This window comes from Nerophis lumbriciformis, linkage group LG20 (assembly GCF_033978685.3).
Source record: "Nerophis lumbriciformis linkage group LG20, RoL_Nlum_v2.1, whole genome shotgun sequence".
Lineage (NCBI taxonomy): Eukaryota > Metazoa > Chordata > Actinopteri > Syngnathiformes > Syngnathidae > Nerophis > Nerophis lumbriciformis.
This window is the reverse complement of record NC_084567.2, coordinates 15,812,767-15,830,958: the sequence shown is the minus strand read 5'-3', so window position 1 is coordinate 15,830,958 and position 18,192 is coordinate 15,812,767. Positions and strand designations below refer to the sequence as shown.

The 18,192-nt window shown below is 39.7% G+C and overlaps 1 protein-coding gene across 1 annotated transcript in view; it reads left to right on the top strand.

The window, feature by feature from the left end:
* Positions 1–18,192, top strand: part of golga1 (golgin A1) — a 91,417-nt gene that overhangs the window by 39,087 nt on the left and 34,138 nt on the right. The window contains exons 8-13 of the mRNA XM_061980528.1: positions 5,562–5,731; positions 9,749–9,860; positions 9,942–10,025; positions 10,156–10,281; positions 11,774–11,869; positions 13,845–13,940. Of these exons, the coding sequence (XP_061836512.1) occupies positions 5,562–5,731; positions 9,749–9,860; positions 9,942–10,025; positions 10,156–10,281; positions 11,774–11,869; positions 13,845–13,940 (684 nt within the window). The remainder of the gene's footprint in view (positions 1–5,561; positions 5,732–9,748; positions 9,861–9,941; positions 10,026–10,155; positions 10,282–11,773; positions 11,870–13,844; positions 13,941–18,192) is intronic.

Here is an 18,192-nt window from a genome sequence, read left to right as displayed (position 1 = left end):
GGAGAGCCCCGCCACCCAGTGGAGGAAACTCATTTCGGCCGCTTGTACCCGTGATCTTGTCCTTTCGGTCCTAACCCAAAGCTCATGACCATAGGTGAGGATGGGAACGTACAGGTAAAAGCCAGTAAATTAGAATATTTTGAAAAACTTGATTTATTTCAGTAATTGCATTCAAAAGGTGTAACTTGTACATTATATTTATTCATTGCACACAGACTGATGCATTCAAATGTTTATTTCATTTAATTTTGATGATTTGAAGTGGCAACAAATGAAAATCCAAAATTCCGTGTGTCACAAAATTAGAATATTACTTAAGGCTAATACAAAAAGGGGATTTTTAGAAATGTTGGCCAACTGAAAAGTATGAAAATGAAAAATATGAGCATGTACAATACTCAATACTTGGTTGGAGCTCCTTTTGCCTCAATTACTGCGTTAATGCGGCGTGGCATGGAGTCGATGAGTTTCTGGCACTGCTCAGGTGTTATGAGAGCCCAGGTTGCTCTGATAGTGGCCTTCAACTCTTCTGCGTTTTTGGGTCTGGCATTCTGCATCTTCCTTTTCACAATACCCCACAGATTTTCTATGGGGCTAAGGTCAGGGGAGTTGGCGGGCCAATTTAGAACAGAAATACCATGGTCCGTAAACCAGGCACGGGTAGATTTTGCGCTGTGTGCAGGCGCCAAGTCCTGTTGGAACTTGAAATCTCCATCTCCATAGAGCAGGTCAGCAGCAGGAAGCATGAAGTGCTCTAAAACTTGCTGGTAGACGGCTGCGTTGACCCTGGATCTCAGGAAACAGAGTGGACCGACACCAGCAGATGACATGGCACCCCAAACCATCACCCAACCATGCAAATTTTGCATTTCCTTTGGAAATCGAGGTCCCAGAGTCTGGAGGAAGACAGGAGAGGCACAGGATCCACGTTGCCTGAAGTCTAGTGTAAAGTTTCCACCATCAGTGATGGTTTGGGGTGCCATGTCATCTGCTAGTGTCGGTCCACTCTGTTTCCTGAGATCCAGGGTCAACACAGCCGTCTACCAGCAAGTTTTAGAGCACTTCATGCTTCCTGCTGCTGACCTGCTCTATGGAGATGGAGATTTCAAGTTCCAACAGGACTTGGCGCCTGCACACAGCGCAAAATCTACCCGTGCCTGGTTTACGGACCATGGTATTTCTGTTCTAAATTGGCCCACCAACTCCCCTGACCTTAGCCCCATAGAAAATCTGTGGGGTATTGTGAAAAGGAAGATGCAGAATGCCAGACCCAAAAACGCAGAAGAGTTGAAGGCCACTATCAGAGCAACCTGGGCTCTCATAACACCTGAGCAGTGCCAGAAACTCATCGACTCCATGCCACGCCGCATTAACGCAGTAATTGAGGCAAAAGGAGCTCCAACCAAGTATTGAGTATTGTACATGCTCATATTTTTCATTTTCATACTTTTCAGTTGGCCAACATTTCTAAAAATCCCTTTTTTGTATTAGCCTTAAGTAATATTCTAATTTTGTGACACACGGAATTTGGGATTTTCATTTGTTGCCACTTCAAATCATCAAAATTAAATGAAATAAACATTTGAATGCATCAGTCTGTGTGCAATGAATAAATATAATGTACAAGTTACACCTTTTGAATGCAATTACTGAAATAAATCAAGTTTTTCAAAATATTCTAATTTACTGGCTTTTACCTGTAGATCGACCGGTAAATTGAGAGCTTTGCCTTCCAGCTCAGCTCCTTCTTCACCACAACGGATCGATACAGCGTCCGCATTACTGAAGACGCCGCACCGATCCGCCTGTTGATCTCACGATCCACTCTTCCCTCACTCGTGAACAAGACTCCGAGGTACTTGAACTCCTCCACTTGGGGCAAGATCTCCTCCCCAACAAGGAGATGGCATTCCACCCTTTTCCGGGCGAGGCGAGGCGTCACCTTAAAATTTGGTGCATCTGCAAGATGTTTAAAAATAATAGTGGAAATGTTTACATTTCAATTCCACTTCCAACTAGAGAAAACATGTTGCAGTAAGTTGTCAATGTTGTTATGTTTTAGCTCACATATGGCTAACATTAGCCCTGTTATAACGTCATAAGTGAGTGTATAATGTGCATCTTTTGTAGTACGTGCTGTAGTAGTATCACACATACACACACTACGGGAAAAATAGCTACTAAATAAATCACAAGTTACTCAGTATTTGAGTAGTTTCACTAAATGCTTACTTCAGTGATTATTTGGATGACAACCTTTTACTTTTACTCAAGTCGCATAACTCTAAAGTCGTTCTTCTCAAATAACGGAGCATGCGTTGTTATCCCAGGGGTGTCAAAACTTTTTGCCACCGAGGGCCGAACACTGAAATATCATTTTTCAATTTCAAAACCAGTACAATAAATAGATTTTTTTTAAACCTTTAGGGCTCCCCTCAAGTTTGGTCTCGAGAACCCAGAAGGGTCTCAGTTATAAAAAGTTTATTTTGCCCTTTTTGTCAAAGAAAACTATTTTTTTTTATGGCAAAAATGCAAAATATGCATTATCTTTAACCCCAATATGGCAAAGTGAAATATTCGTTGTGAAGTAATTGGAGCATTAAATAGGTCAGTTATTCATAATATCAATGGTTTTCCTTTATTACTTTTCAGAAATGACAGTAATAATAAAAATGAAAAAAGACACTAAAATTCCCGCGGATAAGTGTTAAAAATAAGTCATACATTTTATTTATTTTTTAACTTTCAGCATTTAAATCTCTAGATCAGGGGCGCCCACACTTTTTCTGCATGCGAGCTACTTTTCAATTGACCAAGTCGAGGGGATATACCTCATTCATATATATAATTTATATTCATTTATTTATGAAAGAGACGTTTTTGTTAACAAGTTAAAGGTGTTTAATGATAATACAAGCATGTTTAACACATATATTCTATTATTTCATGAAGATAAGAATATAAGTTGGTGTATTACCTGATTCTGATGACTTGCATTGATTGGAATCAGACAATAAATAATCACAGTAGACAGATAGATAGATAGATAGATAGGTAGATAGTACTTTATTGATTCCTTCAGGAGAGTTCCCTCAGGAAAATTAAAATTCCAGCAGCAGTCTACAGAATTGGGATCAAATTTAAAAAGTAAAAAGTAAATAATGGGGGTATAAATGGAAATAAAATAGAAAATATAACCATAGCAATAAAAATAAAAAGCAACAATAAGAATAAAAATATAACAGTAAAAATGAGAATATAACAAGAGAAACAGTAGTGCTGACAACTTCTACATTTTTTATTTTAAATTGTGGAGGAGAAAAAAAGTCCTCCTTTCTGTCCAATACCACATAGAATTGATTGGTTTTTGGCATCTTATTTGTCCAGCTTCCATACTCCTTTTTATACACTTGACAAGAAATACATTGGCGGAAAACTCCGTAGCTCGCTAGCTTGTGCACGCCAGCTTTCTGAGACTCTAATTTTGTTAGCGCAGGCAGGATGAAGCGACGCTTTTATTGTGAAGATAGGAACCGTGCAGTTGGTTTTTAAAGTTTTATTTAATTTTTTTTTTTTTTAATTAGGACAACGCATATTCATCAACATAGAGCAACAATGTAAATATGCTTGAGTTGGCACAGTAGCTAATTTTCATCCGTTGTCCTAAGGCAGGTTAATACAGTAAACATTCAACAGGTCATGATACAAAAGAATGCATAAATCACAAGACATTACACATTACAAGCATACCATAAGCACAGACCATATACAAAAAAATTAAACAAACAAAAAAAACAAGTGAATAATCTAATTGTGCGTGCATGTCCGATTAATTTTCAACCAGTGTTTCAGTGCAGTTTTAAATGTTAAATAGGTGTCACAGTTTCTGACATGGGCTGGCAGCCTGTTCCATGACTGTACACCTCTGATAGACCCCACCATTTGGCCAGATTTAGTCCTGCGCCTTTGTACGTTGCAGTCCCCTCTGGTCACTGCTCTGGTGTTTACTTGACTGCTACTTTTTTTTTTAAATAATAAAATCTATTAAGGGAGGAGGAGCAAGTTTATTTAGAACTCTAAAGATGAGGCAAGTAACCATGAAAAGCTGATCATTTGACGGCAGGTACGGCGCAGGAGTCTGTTGAAATAAAAAGTGTTCCTCGCCTTCCTGTCGGTCATTTTTTATTAATGATTTGGCAGAAGCCAGCGTCATCTCAGAAGACCCTCGGGCGCCGTGAATGTCAATCAATTGACGAAAGTGACGTCTTGGTGAAGAATTGGTGAATTTTTGGTCTATTTTTTTTATGCCTGGCTGGCGATTGACTGACACACCCTCCGCCATCGCGCTCTAGATCAACTTCAGATAAATCTGTCAATAATAAGTGGGGTTTTTTTTGTATGTTTTTTTGTTTGTTTGTTTTGTTCCCTTTTTGTCAAAGAAAACTTTGTTTTTTATATGGCAAACACTCAAAATATGCAATATTTTCCCCAGAAAATATTTTTAAGTGTAATTTTTGATATGAAGTAATCGGAGCCTTCATTAGGTCAATAATTCATAACATTGATTTTGTTTCATTATTATTTTTTGAACAATGACAGCTTTTAAGACAAAAACAGCCTGCATGGCAGCTTTGTGTCATTAGAGTCAACATTGCAACTTTTACATTTCACCTGTGTGTTCTTTTATTGCACTTTTTTAAAAAGTGTTTTTAGAATGTGCAGCAAGCCGTTAAAAATGAGCTCCAAGCCGCAAATGTCCCCCCCGGGCCGCACTTTTGACACCCCTGCCTTATCAGTACCATGCTTCAAAAAGCTGCGCACTACAAAACTTTCTAAAACACTCAATATCCCTCTTCAAATCAAGACTCAAAACACACCTATTCCTGACTGCTTATTCATTGTAATCATCTTATCTTCTCTATCTTTGTTGTTGTTGTTGTTTTTATCCAATTTGATTTTATTGTTTTGATTTTGTACGGTGTCCTTGAGTGCCCAGAAAGGCGCCTTATAAGTAAAATGTATTATTATTATTATTATTATTATTATTATTATTAACTGTAGTCATTAATCCACACTTCCTCATTTTGGTTAAACATTTTTATTCAATTTAGTTTTGTAGGATAAAGTGTGTTGTATATTGTTCTCTAAGTTAATGTTGCTGATCAATTTAAATGTATTAAACATTTTTGAGTTTGTTTAATTGTATTTTCCAGTTTCAAATGGTTGAAACCGTTCAAAACATTTTTATAGTTTAAATAAGAATTTATTTTTCAGGCAAATTGACTTCAAATCTAAATGTAAAAACAATATTAATAAAGTTATTATTTGTTGTAATTGAATATATATTTTTGTTTTAGTTTTCTGTATTGTTAAAGAAAATACAACATTATGCAGAGGTGTACTTATAACAATTGTATAGACCAATGATACAATTTAGAGTCGCGGCGAGAGTGGGGTTTGATTCAAGTATAATCGTACTAGCTGGGTCTAATCCCACCAATGTTTTGATAGTCATAGCGTGTTTGTAATTTAACGATGGCTTTCCTGTCAACGTCGGCCAGTTGCTGAGAAAGGAAGAACAGCTGAGTCATCATCGGCGGGACCTCCAGCAGAAGGTGGCAGAACTTCACGCAGCCAAGCAAAGGCTTTCTGAAAGTCGGGAACAACTTCAAGCCTTACGAACGCAGCATGAAGAGAGCTCCACACTCAACACTGAACTGGAAATAGAACGGTAAAAGTAACACTGTTTATTTTAAAAACTCTAAAGGCTTAATGGCCACATGCGTGGACAGCACATTTTAGTTCTTATTTCCAAAATTGTGTACACTACTGAGTTGGGGTCTTATGGCCGCTTATGTGGACACTTATACTGCCATCTGGTGGTGTCAGAAAAGTATAACATACAATGGAATTTAGGGGAAAAAAAGTGTAAAAATAAGAATTAGCATGTCACTAAATAAATAAATGATAAATGGGTTATACTTGTATAGCGCTTTTCTACCTTCAAGGTACTCAAAGCGCTTTGACAGTATTTCCACATTCACCCATTCACACACACTGATGGCGGGAGCTGCCATGCAAGGCGCTAACCAGCAGCCATCAGGAGCAAGGGGTGAAGTGTCTTGCCCAAGGACACAACGGACGTGACTAGGATGGTAGAAGGTGGGGATTGAACCCCAGTAACCAGCAACCATCCGATTGCTGGCACGGCCACTCTACCAACTTCGCCACGCTAAGTTATAATGTATAATGTCTGTTTATGGCATTTAAAAAAATATTTTTTTTTACAAATGTAATACATTTTCTTCAAATATAAATAAAACAAACGTTTCTACATTCCGTTCAAATGGAAGCCGTAAAAACTTTGATAAGATACTGACTGAAAAAAATGGTAAAGCAATTGAGAGAGTTGAGATCCCTAAATTACTTGGAGTATAGATAGATGGATTTACAAATTTCAAAAGCCATATTGAATATTTCATGAATAAGTTATCTAAATATGTCAGTCTAGTCTCAAAATTGAGGCACTTTCTTCCTCTTGACGCTCTCAATTCTGTATGGGACTCTGTTTGAACCACACATAAACTGTTGCAATCTCCTTTGGTGTGACACGTATCCCAGTTATCTTAAAAAAATGGAGAGTCTTCAGAAGAAAGTCATACGTATTGTATCACGGCCAAACTTTATTGCTCCCTCAGATCTTCTTTTTTATGGGTACAAGCTCCTGAAGCTTACTGAGTGCAACAGATTCCACCGTGATTGTACAAACCCCGTTTCCATATGAGTTGGGAAATTGTGTTAGATGTAAATATAAATGGAATACAATGATTTGCAAATCCTTTTCAACCCATATTCAATTGAATGCACTACAAAGACAAGATATTTGATGTTCAAACTCATAAACTTTATTTTTTTATTGCAAATAATAATTACCGTAACTTAGAATTTCATGGCTGCAACACGTGCCAAAGTAGTTGGGAAAGGGCATGTTCACCACTGTGTTACATGGCCTTTCCTTTTAACAACACTCAGTAAACGTTTGGGAACTGAGGAGACACATTTTTGAAGCTTCTCAAGTTGAATTCTTTCCCATTCTTGCTGATGTACAGCTTAAGTTGTTCAACAGTCCGGGGGTCTCCGTTGTGGTATTTTAGGCTTCATAATGCGCCACACATTTTCAAAGGGAGACAGGTCTGGACTATAGGCAGGCCAGTCTAGTACCCGCACTCTTTTACTATGAAACCACGTTGATGTAACACGTGGCTTGGCATTGTCTTGCTGAAATAAGCAGGGGCGTCCATGGTAACGTTGCTTGGATGGCAACATATGTTGCTCCAAAACCTGTATGTACCTTTCAGCATTAATGGCGCCTTCACAGATGTGTGAGTTACCCATGTCTTGGGCACTAATACACCCCCATACCATCACAGATGCTGGCTTTTCAACTTTGCGCCTATAACAATCCAATTTGAAATGTAGACTCGTCAGACCACAGAACACTTTTCCACTTTGTATCAGTCCATCTTAGATGAGCTCAGGCCCAGCGAAGCCGACGGCGTTTCTGGGTGTTGTTGATAAACGGTTTTCGCCTTGCATAGGAGAGTTTTAACTTGCACTTACAGATGTAGCGGCCAACTGTAGTTTCTGAAGTGTTCCTGAGCCCATGTGGTGATATCCTTTACACACTGATGTCGCTTGTTGATGCAGTACAGCCTGAGGGATCGAAGGTCACGGGCTTAGCTGCTTACGTGCAGTGATTTCTCCAGATTCTCTGAACCCTTTGATGATATTACGGACCGTAGATGATGAAATCGCTAAATTCCTTGCAATAGCTGGTTGAGAAAGGTTTTTCTTAAACTGTTCAACAATTTGCTCACGCATTTGTTGACAAAGTGGTGACCCTCGCCCCATCCTTGTTTGTGAATGACTGAGCATTTCATGGAATCTACTTTTATACCCAATCATGGTACCCACCTGTTCCCAATTTGCCTGTTCACCTGTGGGATGTTCCAAATAAGTGTTTGATGAGCATTCCTCAACTTTATCAGTATTTATTGCCACCTTTCACCAACTTCTTTGTCACGTGTTGCTGGCATCAAATTCTAAAGTTAATGATTATTTGCAAAAAAAAAAAAATGTTTGAGTTTGAACATCAAACATGTTGTCTTTGTTGCATATTCAACTGAATATGGGTTGAAAAGGATTTCCAAATCATTGTATTCCGTTTATATTTACATCTAACACAATTTCCTAACTCATATGGAAACGGGGTTTGTATTATGTGGTAGATGGAGTCAATTGTAGACTTTGCCAGCTCATTCCAGTGACCACTCCTTCTCATAAACACAACACAAGGAGTAAACTTTTATTCAGAGGGAAAAAAATCATCATCTAAAGTCTACAAACTTTAGTACAGCCTGTAGGGGTCTGGTGATCTGGAATGAGATTGATAGCCTTATAAAAGAATCACATTCTTTAAACATTTTTAAAAAGCGTTTTAATCAGGATTTATTGCTACGTAATGTTTAGTATATCTAGCACACCCCACATGGCTGAGGATTTCACATTAGTCGCATAATTTAGGTCTTGACCTCTGTATGTATTAAAAGATTATCGCAAATCTTCAAGATGCAACTTTTAATCAAATTTGAATGACTTGAAGGATTTAAAGATTATTTATGAACAGGTTGGTATAGAATTGTAAATGGGTATTGGGTGGGTAGATTTTGAAATTAATTGTATTCTACTGAATTTTGTCTATTATATGATGATGTATCGCATCAAAATAATCCCCTCAATTCCTCCAAAAAACGGATTAACTCGCTGGACTATAAAGACAATATACCCTACATCCATAAACGTGGATGCATATTCAAAAGTGCAATATATTCATCTGTACAGTAATCTATTTATATCTGCACCTTCTTTTGTAAATGCAAACACTCTGCACCTTTTATCCTGCACTACAACGAGCTAATGCAACAAAATGTTGTTATCTGCACTGTAAAGTTCATATTTGAATGACAATAAAGGAAGTCTAAGTCAATGCATATTTTAACTGTGGGTCGCTGTCCATAAGCTGTACGCTTCTAGGGATGATCCTTTTGCAGAACGAACTTTGATATTAACAAAAGAAACAATAATGTCCTATAGAATTGTCTGTAAAAAAAAAAAATGATGCAAGGTGCTCGCCCCCACCTAGACCGCTAATACCACACCACCAGAGCCGCGCTCACCCTTTAGAGCACAGCTGTAACTTCCTGGCACTCAACCTACAGAAAATAGTTCTTCTCAGGTTTCTCTGTTTAAATTTTCACACTCTGCACTATTTTCTTACACTTTTGTAAGCATATTCCTTATTTGTGCACCTTCATTTTAAGATCTTAAGTGTTCAATGTGATTTTACGATTTTGTTTGCATTGAGAGTTTTCTATTCTTGTGTTGACGTTTTCCGCCTTGATAGCTGAGAGGATTATAATCAGAGGAAGGTTACATTTGAAATAAACATGTTTACATTTGATATATATTTTTTCTCCTTGTCCATAGGTGCTAAAAAAAATATCAATAATTATGGATATCGACCGATATCCATAATTGATAATAATAATAATAACACTTTTCGTGATACTGTTTTCAGCCGTATCGCCCAGCCCTACACTATTGACTTTGTTTAGCTCAAACATTAGTATGTAGTCAAAGAGAATTAGAAGATAGTTTAAATACCTTTCCTTTCACAACAACTGTGCAGAGAGGAACTGCTGCTGCTCAGAGAAAAGGCAGACAAGAAGAGCGCCGAGCTGGAGGAGCGAAACCGTAAGTTACGCTCGGTGGTCCAGCAGGTCTCCGAAGACCTGCAAAAGGTAAGTTCTGAACATTTAGTGAAGTTGTACTCGTGTTTATCATGAGCCGCACACTACAACACAACAACATGCTTGTCTCAGTCACAGAGTTTGGTGTCCTCCTTAGAGAGGTCCCTCCAGGATCTACAGACGGAACACGACGCTCTGAAACTGCAGCAAAAAAAGGTCAGAGGTTTGAGTAATAATCACTTCTTATAGCCTTTGTTGCATCTGAATTTCAATTAAATGTACTCGGATTTAGTAGTGAAAATAAAAATTTTCACCTAATTTGTCCAACATCTCCTGGATTCCTTAGGCCGCTGTCACTGAGGAGGACAAGGATCGCCTGTTAGGGGACCTTCAGAAGAAAGTCAGCTCCCTGGAGAGGAGGCTGCAAGGAAACCTGAGCCAGGACGAGCACCTATTGGAGCTTCTTCAGGAGGTGAAAGAAAACGAAGCCTCAGGAAGTACTAGACTTCAACATGCCTAGAAATCGATCAAGTTCAAACCAGATTTATGATCAATAAAGAGCAGAGGTGTTCATAGTGTGTCCTGGGGGCTATTTTTTTAGTCAATATTAATTGTTTACATGGAACAAAGAGCCGACAGTCGACCAAGTCAATTTCTATGTGTGTTAACATACCTGGCCAAAAAAGGTGACATTTTAATGCTAATAATTGTGTGAATGCTCCAAAGCATGCACACATATGGTTTTTAAACTTCTTCTTCTTTTCCAGAGTTTGTCTCGCTCTACCTTCCACATTTTTCACCCGATTCAAACCGTTCCAACTTCAAACTGTTCAGCCTATTCGGGAATCGCGGGCTTTCCCTTGACTAATTCCAAAAATTGCCAGATTTCCCAGAATTCCGGGTTTTCCAGGACATTTTTCCCATTCAAAATGAATTGGCCGTTTTTCAAACTTCCACCATTTCCACATTTTTCAACCGATTCAAACCATTCCACCTTCAACACATTCCACCATCCTGGAAATTTAATCTACATTTTTTCCAAGTTCAAAAAAAGTCCAGGATTTTCCAGAATTCCTGGTTTTCCAAAGCCCTATTTCCACCCTTTTTTCTGGCGACAACTCCTTCCACATTTTTCAACGCATTTCAACCGTTCCACCGTCAAAACATTCCTCTTAATTAGGACAAAAAATGAAGTTGTTTTATGAACTGGAAAAATTCCTAGTTTTCCCGAAATTCCAGGAATTACGTAATACAATTTCTCTATTCAACATGTTACTACTTCAACATTTCTCGACCGATTTGAAAAATTACAACACCAACCATTTCAACTTATTAAAACCATTCAAGTTTTTTACCATTTTCAAAAAAAAATCCCGCTTTTCTCGAAATCCCCAAATTGTTTGGAAATTCCCATTGAAATCAATGGGACATTCTTCAAAGTTCCACAACTCCCACATTTTTCATCTGTTTCAAACTGTCCCAACATGAAAATATTCAGCCTGTTTGGGAATTGTGTGCTCTACTTCAACAATTATTAAAAGATTCCAGGATTTCAGTTCAACTTCAGCATTGGATCATTCACATGCAATTCCTTCAGGAATTGTCTCATCTAGTTAATCATTCTCAATTAAAACACAAAGTTGACACCAAGTTATAATGTATAATGTCCGGTTGTTGCATGTTGTTTATTACAAAATAAAAAATACTTTGACTTTTAAAAGTCATTAGTATTAAATTAGTTTTTACTCATTACAGTACGTCGCTATGCCCCTTTTTTTTGACGATATGTTGTGTGCCAACAATGTTTTGATCTGCCGGCCGCAAATGTACCACAGGCCGCGTTTTGGACACCTCTAATTTGAATGAGAAGAGAACCTTCAGTAATACAATTGACATTGATGTTCTGTAGTCATACCGCATTACAGGGTGAAAATTACATGTATTATTTGTTTTCGCGGTTGCAGAAGTCCGGTCTGGAGGAAAGACTGGAAGAGGCCAGAAGAGAACTCCTTGAACTTCGCACGGAGCATGCGGACACTGTCAGCTCCTTCAACGCACAGGTAGGCTACTCACCTAACTCCATGACTCCTTCAGCCATCATATTTGATATTTTTAGTTTTAAGTGCCGTATTTTTCGGAGTATAAGTCGCTCCGGAGTATAAGTCGCACCGGCCGAAAATGCATAATAAAGAAGGAAAAAAACATATATAAGTCGCACTGGAGTATAAGTCGTATTTTTGGGGGAAATTTATTTGATAAACCCCAATACCAAAAATAGACATTTGAAAGGCAATTTAAAATAATAAAGAATAGTGAACAACAGGCTGAATAAGTGTACATTATATGAGGCATAAATAACCAACTGAGAAGGTGCCTGGTATGTTAACGTAACATATTATGGTAAGAGTCATTCAAATAACTATAACATATAGAACATGCTATACGTTTACCAAACAATCTGTCACTCCTAATCGCTAAATCCCATGAAATCTTATACGTCTACTCTCTTACGTGAATGAGCTAAATAATATTATTTTATATTTTACGGTAATGTGTTAATAATTTCACACATAAGTCGCTCCTGAGTATAAGTCGCACCCCCGACCAAGCTATGTAACAAACTGCGACTTATAGTCCGAAAAATACAGTATGTTATTTCATTCTCAAGAGTTAACAAAGACTCTGTAATAATAGAATGTCAGAAATGTAAATAGAGTTGCCTGACGAATTACCGTATTTTTCGGACTATAAGGCGCAGCCGGTATATAAGCCGCACCCACAAAATTTTAGAAAAAAAATGTATTTCCATATTTTAGCCGCAGATATATACGTAGTGAAATTAGTTATTTACACAGAAATATTCTGTAAATGTTTATTCACATACCTTAATTGCTTCCGAACCACCCAAAAAACCCACTAGCTGTGGAAGCTAGCTCTCCAATCAGCTAAACAACCTCAATAACTCCACGGTGACATTTTGGTGAATTTACTGATGAATTTGTGAAACTGAAACAGTATTATTAACTTACAATGGCATTCTTTTTGTACTAACACAGACACAAGCGGTAGCGCCTGCACTGCGCAGTAGAGTGATGGACTTGTCGGGTTGTGTCCTGCAAAACTAATACTAAAGCAACCAGATTGTCAGAAATCGGTGGCCTCGTCATTCTGACCTGAAAGCGGACCTTAGCAGACCCATTGCCGGGTAAAGTGAAGTGTGTTACCCCAACATCCGCCCTGGAAGAAATGTCTGCCCTGTGCTCCTCGACTAGCCGAACAACAGGACAGGTGTAACAACGTTGCACAGAAATATTCTGTAAATGTGTATTTACATACCTTAATTGCTTCCAAACGACCCAAAAAACCCCATTAGCTGCGGAAGCTAGCTCGGCAATCAGCTAAACCGACTCAATCACAGCATAGTGACGTTTTGGTGAATTTACTGAGGAATTTGTGAAACTGAAACAATACAAAAAGAATGCCATTGTAAGTTAATAATACTAACACAGACACTTGTAAACGTGTTAGCATCTTAGTTAATGCTATCGGCGCTCGCTTGATTACATTACGATAGCACGTACAAATATGCATGGAAACACTCCTACAGACATCACACATGGGACAGTTTAGTAAGTAAGAATTGTTTTAGTTATATTGTAAAACTTAGAGCGATGAATGAAGAATCCATACGAGTAGAAACGCTCCGGGCGATTAGAAGATGGAACGGCACTTCTACTTCCGGTTCAAAACTTTTAAACAGCATTAATTCATTTTCACCCAGCAGCACCTGCAGTGAGCAAGCTTGTCCAGAAGATGGCACCATAGCAGAAATAGTTACACCTCATTCAAGTGTCTTTGCATGTGTTTAAATGAAAAACTATTTGCTTTATGGCCGTCAGCGTAGAAAAATCCATAAGTTAGCCACACCGTTTTTGTAAGCCGCAGGGTACAAAGTGTAGGAAAAAAGTAGTGGCTTATAGTCCGGAATTTACAGTGATCGATAGAAAGTGAAAGTAATTGCACTTCTGACCACAGGGATCCAGACTGACGTGCAGCATTGCAGAGCTGCAGACACTTCTTCGACATAAAGATGAATCCTCCAGGTCTTACAGAGAGAGAACAGACACACAAGTATGTTGGAAAATACCCTAAACACATTTGATCTTGTCACCTTATTGTTTTGCTAGCAGGGGGGAGAGCCTAAATCACTTGTGTGTAGTTGGCATTAAAGGTGGACCAATACCCAAAGTCCAATGTTTGGATCTTATCACGGACGTTTTCCTTGTTAAATCAAAACAAAAAAGCAGCTTTTCTATGACTTCAGCTCCAGACTTCTTCTGTTTCTTTGATACTGTCATTACTGCCACATGTGGTGGAAAAGTGTATTACAACTGATGTGGCCCACAGCTGAGAAACAGATATTCTTTGGCTAGTGCCCCAACAAAGGGTTAAGAAACACTGTGATATGCAAATAGCCTAAGTGCTGACTACAAATAAATCGGGGTGTCCCGATGCAGCTTTTTACGCTTCAGTACCAATATTGCAGCCTTGACTAGTGGCCGATACTTGTATCAATCCGTTGCAACATCAGCACAAATATTGAACATTATTTACTTAGTTTGTAGTAGGGTTGTCCCGATACCAATAATTTTGGTACCCGTACCGGTACCAAAATGTATATCGATACTTTTCCAAAATAAAGGGAACTATGAAAAAGTGTCAATTTTGGCCTTATTTTAACAGATAATCTTACAATACAATAAACATATGTTTCCTATTGCATTTAAAGAACAATTTTAGAAGGTTAGAATATAAATTAAAGGGCTTTAAACACATTGTGTTTTTCTTGTTGCACTGAAAGAACAATTGACAATTTTCCATGTTAGATATAGTCTGCCATAATCAATGATTAGATTAGAATAGAACAAACAGCTTTATTGACATTATATTAAATGCTTCATGATTTATGGTTGCCAATCCTGGTCTGTGCTTTAAGAAAAATACAATTATTGGTAAGTACTAAAAACAAAACTATGGATAAATGTACACAAATAAGTCATGTAGCAGGTACAACACTTTTGTTAAAGATAAAACACAAAGTTTAGCAATTTGTTACCAAAGTCAGTCATTTTACTTGCACTAGTCGTCGTTAGATGGGCGGTCTTAACTCCGCTAATATTTGGCATCAAGCCAAGCAGCTGTGTGCGCGTCTGTGTATCTACATGGTACGTATCTGCATGTTACGTATCTGCATGGTACGTATCTACATGTTACGTATCTACATGTTACGTATCTGCATGGTACGTATCTACATGTTACGTATCTACATGTTACGTATCTACATGTTTCGTATACGCTTCTACACGTTACGTATCTAAACATTTTGTATCTAAACGTTTCGTATCTAAACGTTTCGTATCTAAACGTTTCGTATCTAAACGTTTCGTATCTAAACGTTTCGTACCTACACGTTACCTATCTACACGTTACCTATCTACACGTTGCGTATCTACACGTTACGTATCTACACGTTGCGTATCTACACGTTACGTGTCTACATGTTACGCGTCTACACGTTGCGCATCTACACGTTACGCATCTACATGTTACGCATCTACATGTTACGCATCTACACGTTACGCAGCTACATGTTACGCAGCTACACGTTACGCATCTACACGTTACGCATCTACACGTTACGCATCTACACGTTACGCATCTACACGTTACGCATCTACACGTTACGCAGCTACACGTTACGCTGCTACACGTTTCGTATTTACACGTTTCGTATCTACACGTTGCGTATCTACGTGTTACGTATCTACACGTTCCGCAGCTACACGTTCCGCAGCTACACGTTCCGCAGCTACACGTTCTGCAGCTACATGTTCTGCAGCTACATGTTCTGCAGCTACATGTTACGTATCTACACGTTACGTATCTACACGTTTCGTATCTACACGTTACGCATCTACACGTTACGCATCTACACGTTACGCATCTACACGTTGCGTATTTACACGTTGCGTATCTACACGTTGCCTATATACACGTTGCCTATTTACACGTTGCCTATCTACACGTTGCCTATCTACACGTTACGTAGCTACACGTTACGTAGCTACACGTTACGTAGCTACACGTTACGTAGCTACATGTTACGCAGCTACATGTTACGTATCTCCACGTAACGCATCTCCACGCTACGCATCTCCACGCTACGCATCTACACGCTGCGCATCTACACGCTGCGCATCTACACGTTGCGCATCTACACGTTGCGCAACTACACGTTGCGCAGCTACACGTTGCGCAGCTACACGTTGCGCAGCTACACGTTGCGCAGCTACACGTTGCGCAGCTGCACGTTGCGCAGCTGCACGTTGCGCATCTGCACGTTACGCATCTGCACGTTACGCATCTGCACGTTACGCATCTGCACGTTACGCATCTGCACGTTACGCATCTGCACGTTACGCATCTACACGTTACGCATCTACACGTTACGCATCTACACGTTACGCATCTACACGTTACGCAGCTATACGTTACGCTGCTACACGTTTCGTATTTACACGTTTCGTATCTACACGTTGCGTATCTACGTGTTACGTATCCACACGTTCCGCAGCTACACGTTCTGCAGCTACATGTTCTGCAGCTACATGTTACGTATCTACACGTTACGTATCTACACGTTACGCATCTACACATTGCGCATCTACACGTTGCGTATTTACACGTTGCGTATCTACACGTTGCCTATCTACACGTTGCCTATCTACACGTTACATAGCTACATGTTACGCAGCTACATGTAACGTATCTCCACGTAACGCATCTACACGCTACGCATCTACACGCTGCGCATCTACACGTTGCGCATCTACACGTTACGCATCTACACGTTACGCATCTACATGTTACGCATCTACACGTTACGCATCTACACGTTACGCAGCTACACGTTACGCAGCTACACGTTACGCAGCTACACGTTACGCAGCTACACGTTACGCAGCTACACGTTACGCATCTACACGTTACGCATCTACACGTTACGCAGCTACACGTTACGCTGCTACACGTTTCGTATTTACACGTTTCATATCTACACGTTGCGTATCTACGTGTTACGTATCTACACGTTCCGCAGCTACACGTTCTGCAGCTACACGTTCTGCAGCTACACGTTCTGCAGCTACATGTTCTGCAGCTACATGTTCTGCAGCTACATGTTCTGCAGCTACATGTTTTACGTATCTACACGTTACGTATCTACACGTTACGTATCTACACGTTTCGTATCTACACGTTACGCATCTACACGTTACGCATCTACACGTTGCGTATTTACACGTTGCGTATCTACACGTTGCCTATATACACGTTGCCTATCTACACGTTGCCTATCTACACGTTGCCTATCTACACGTTACGTAGCTACACGTTACGTAGCTACACGTTACGTAGCTACATGTTACGCAGCTACATGTTACGTATCTCCACGTAACGCATCTCCACGCTACGCATCTCCACGCTACGCATCTACACGCTGCGCATCTACACGCTGCGCATCTACACGCTGCGCATCTACACGCTGCGCATCTACACGTTGCGCATCTACACGTTGCGCATCTACACGTTGCGCAGCTACACGTTGCGCAGCTACACGTTGCGCAGCTACACGTTGCGCAGCTACACGTTACGCAGCTACACGTTGCGCAGCTACACGTTGCGCAGCTACACGTTGCGCAGCTACACGTTGCGCATCTGCACGTTACGCATCTGCACGTTACGCATCTGCACGTTACGCATCTACACGTTACGCATCTACACGTTACGCATCTACACGTTACGCATCTACACGTTACGCATCTACATGTTACGCATCTACACGTTACGCAGCTATACGTTACGCTGCTACACGTTTCGTATTTACACGTTTCGTATCTACACGTTGCGTATCTACGTGTTACGTATCTACACGTTCCGCAGCTACACGTTCTGCAGCTACATGTTCTGCAGCTACATGTTCTGCAGCTACATGTTACGTATCTACACGTTACGTATCTACAAGTTTCGTATCTACACGTTACGCATCTACACGTTGCGCATCTACACGTTGCGTATTTACACGTTGCGTATCTACACGTTGCCTATCTACACGTTGCCTATCTACACGTTACATAGCTACATGTTACGCAGCTACATGTTACGTATCTCCACGTAACGCATCTACACGCTACGCATCTACACGCTGCGCATCTACACGTTGCGCAGCTACACGTTGCGCAGCTACACGTTACGCAGCTACACGTTGCGCATCTACACGTTGCGCATCCACACGTTGCGTGTGTACAACAGAGGAGCTGGGTAA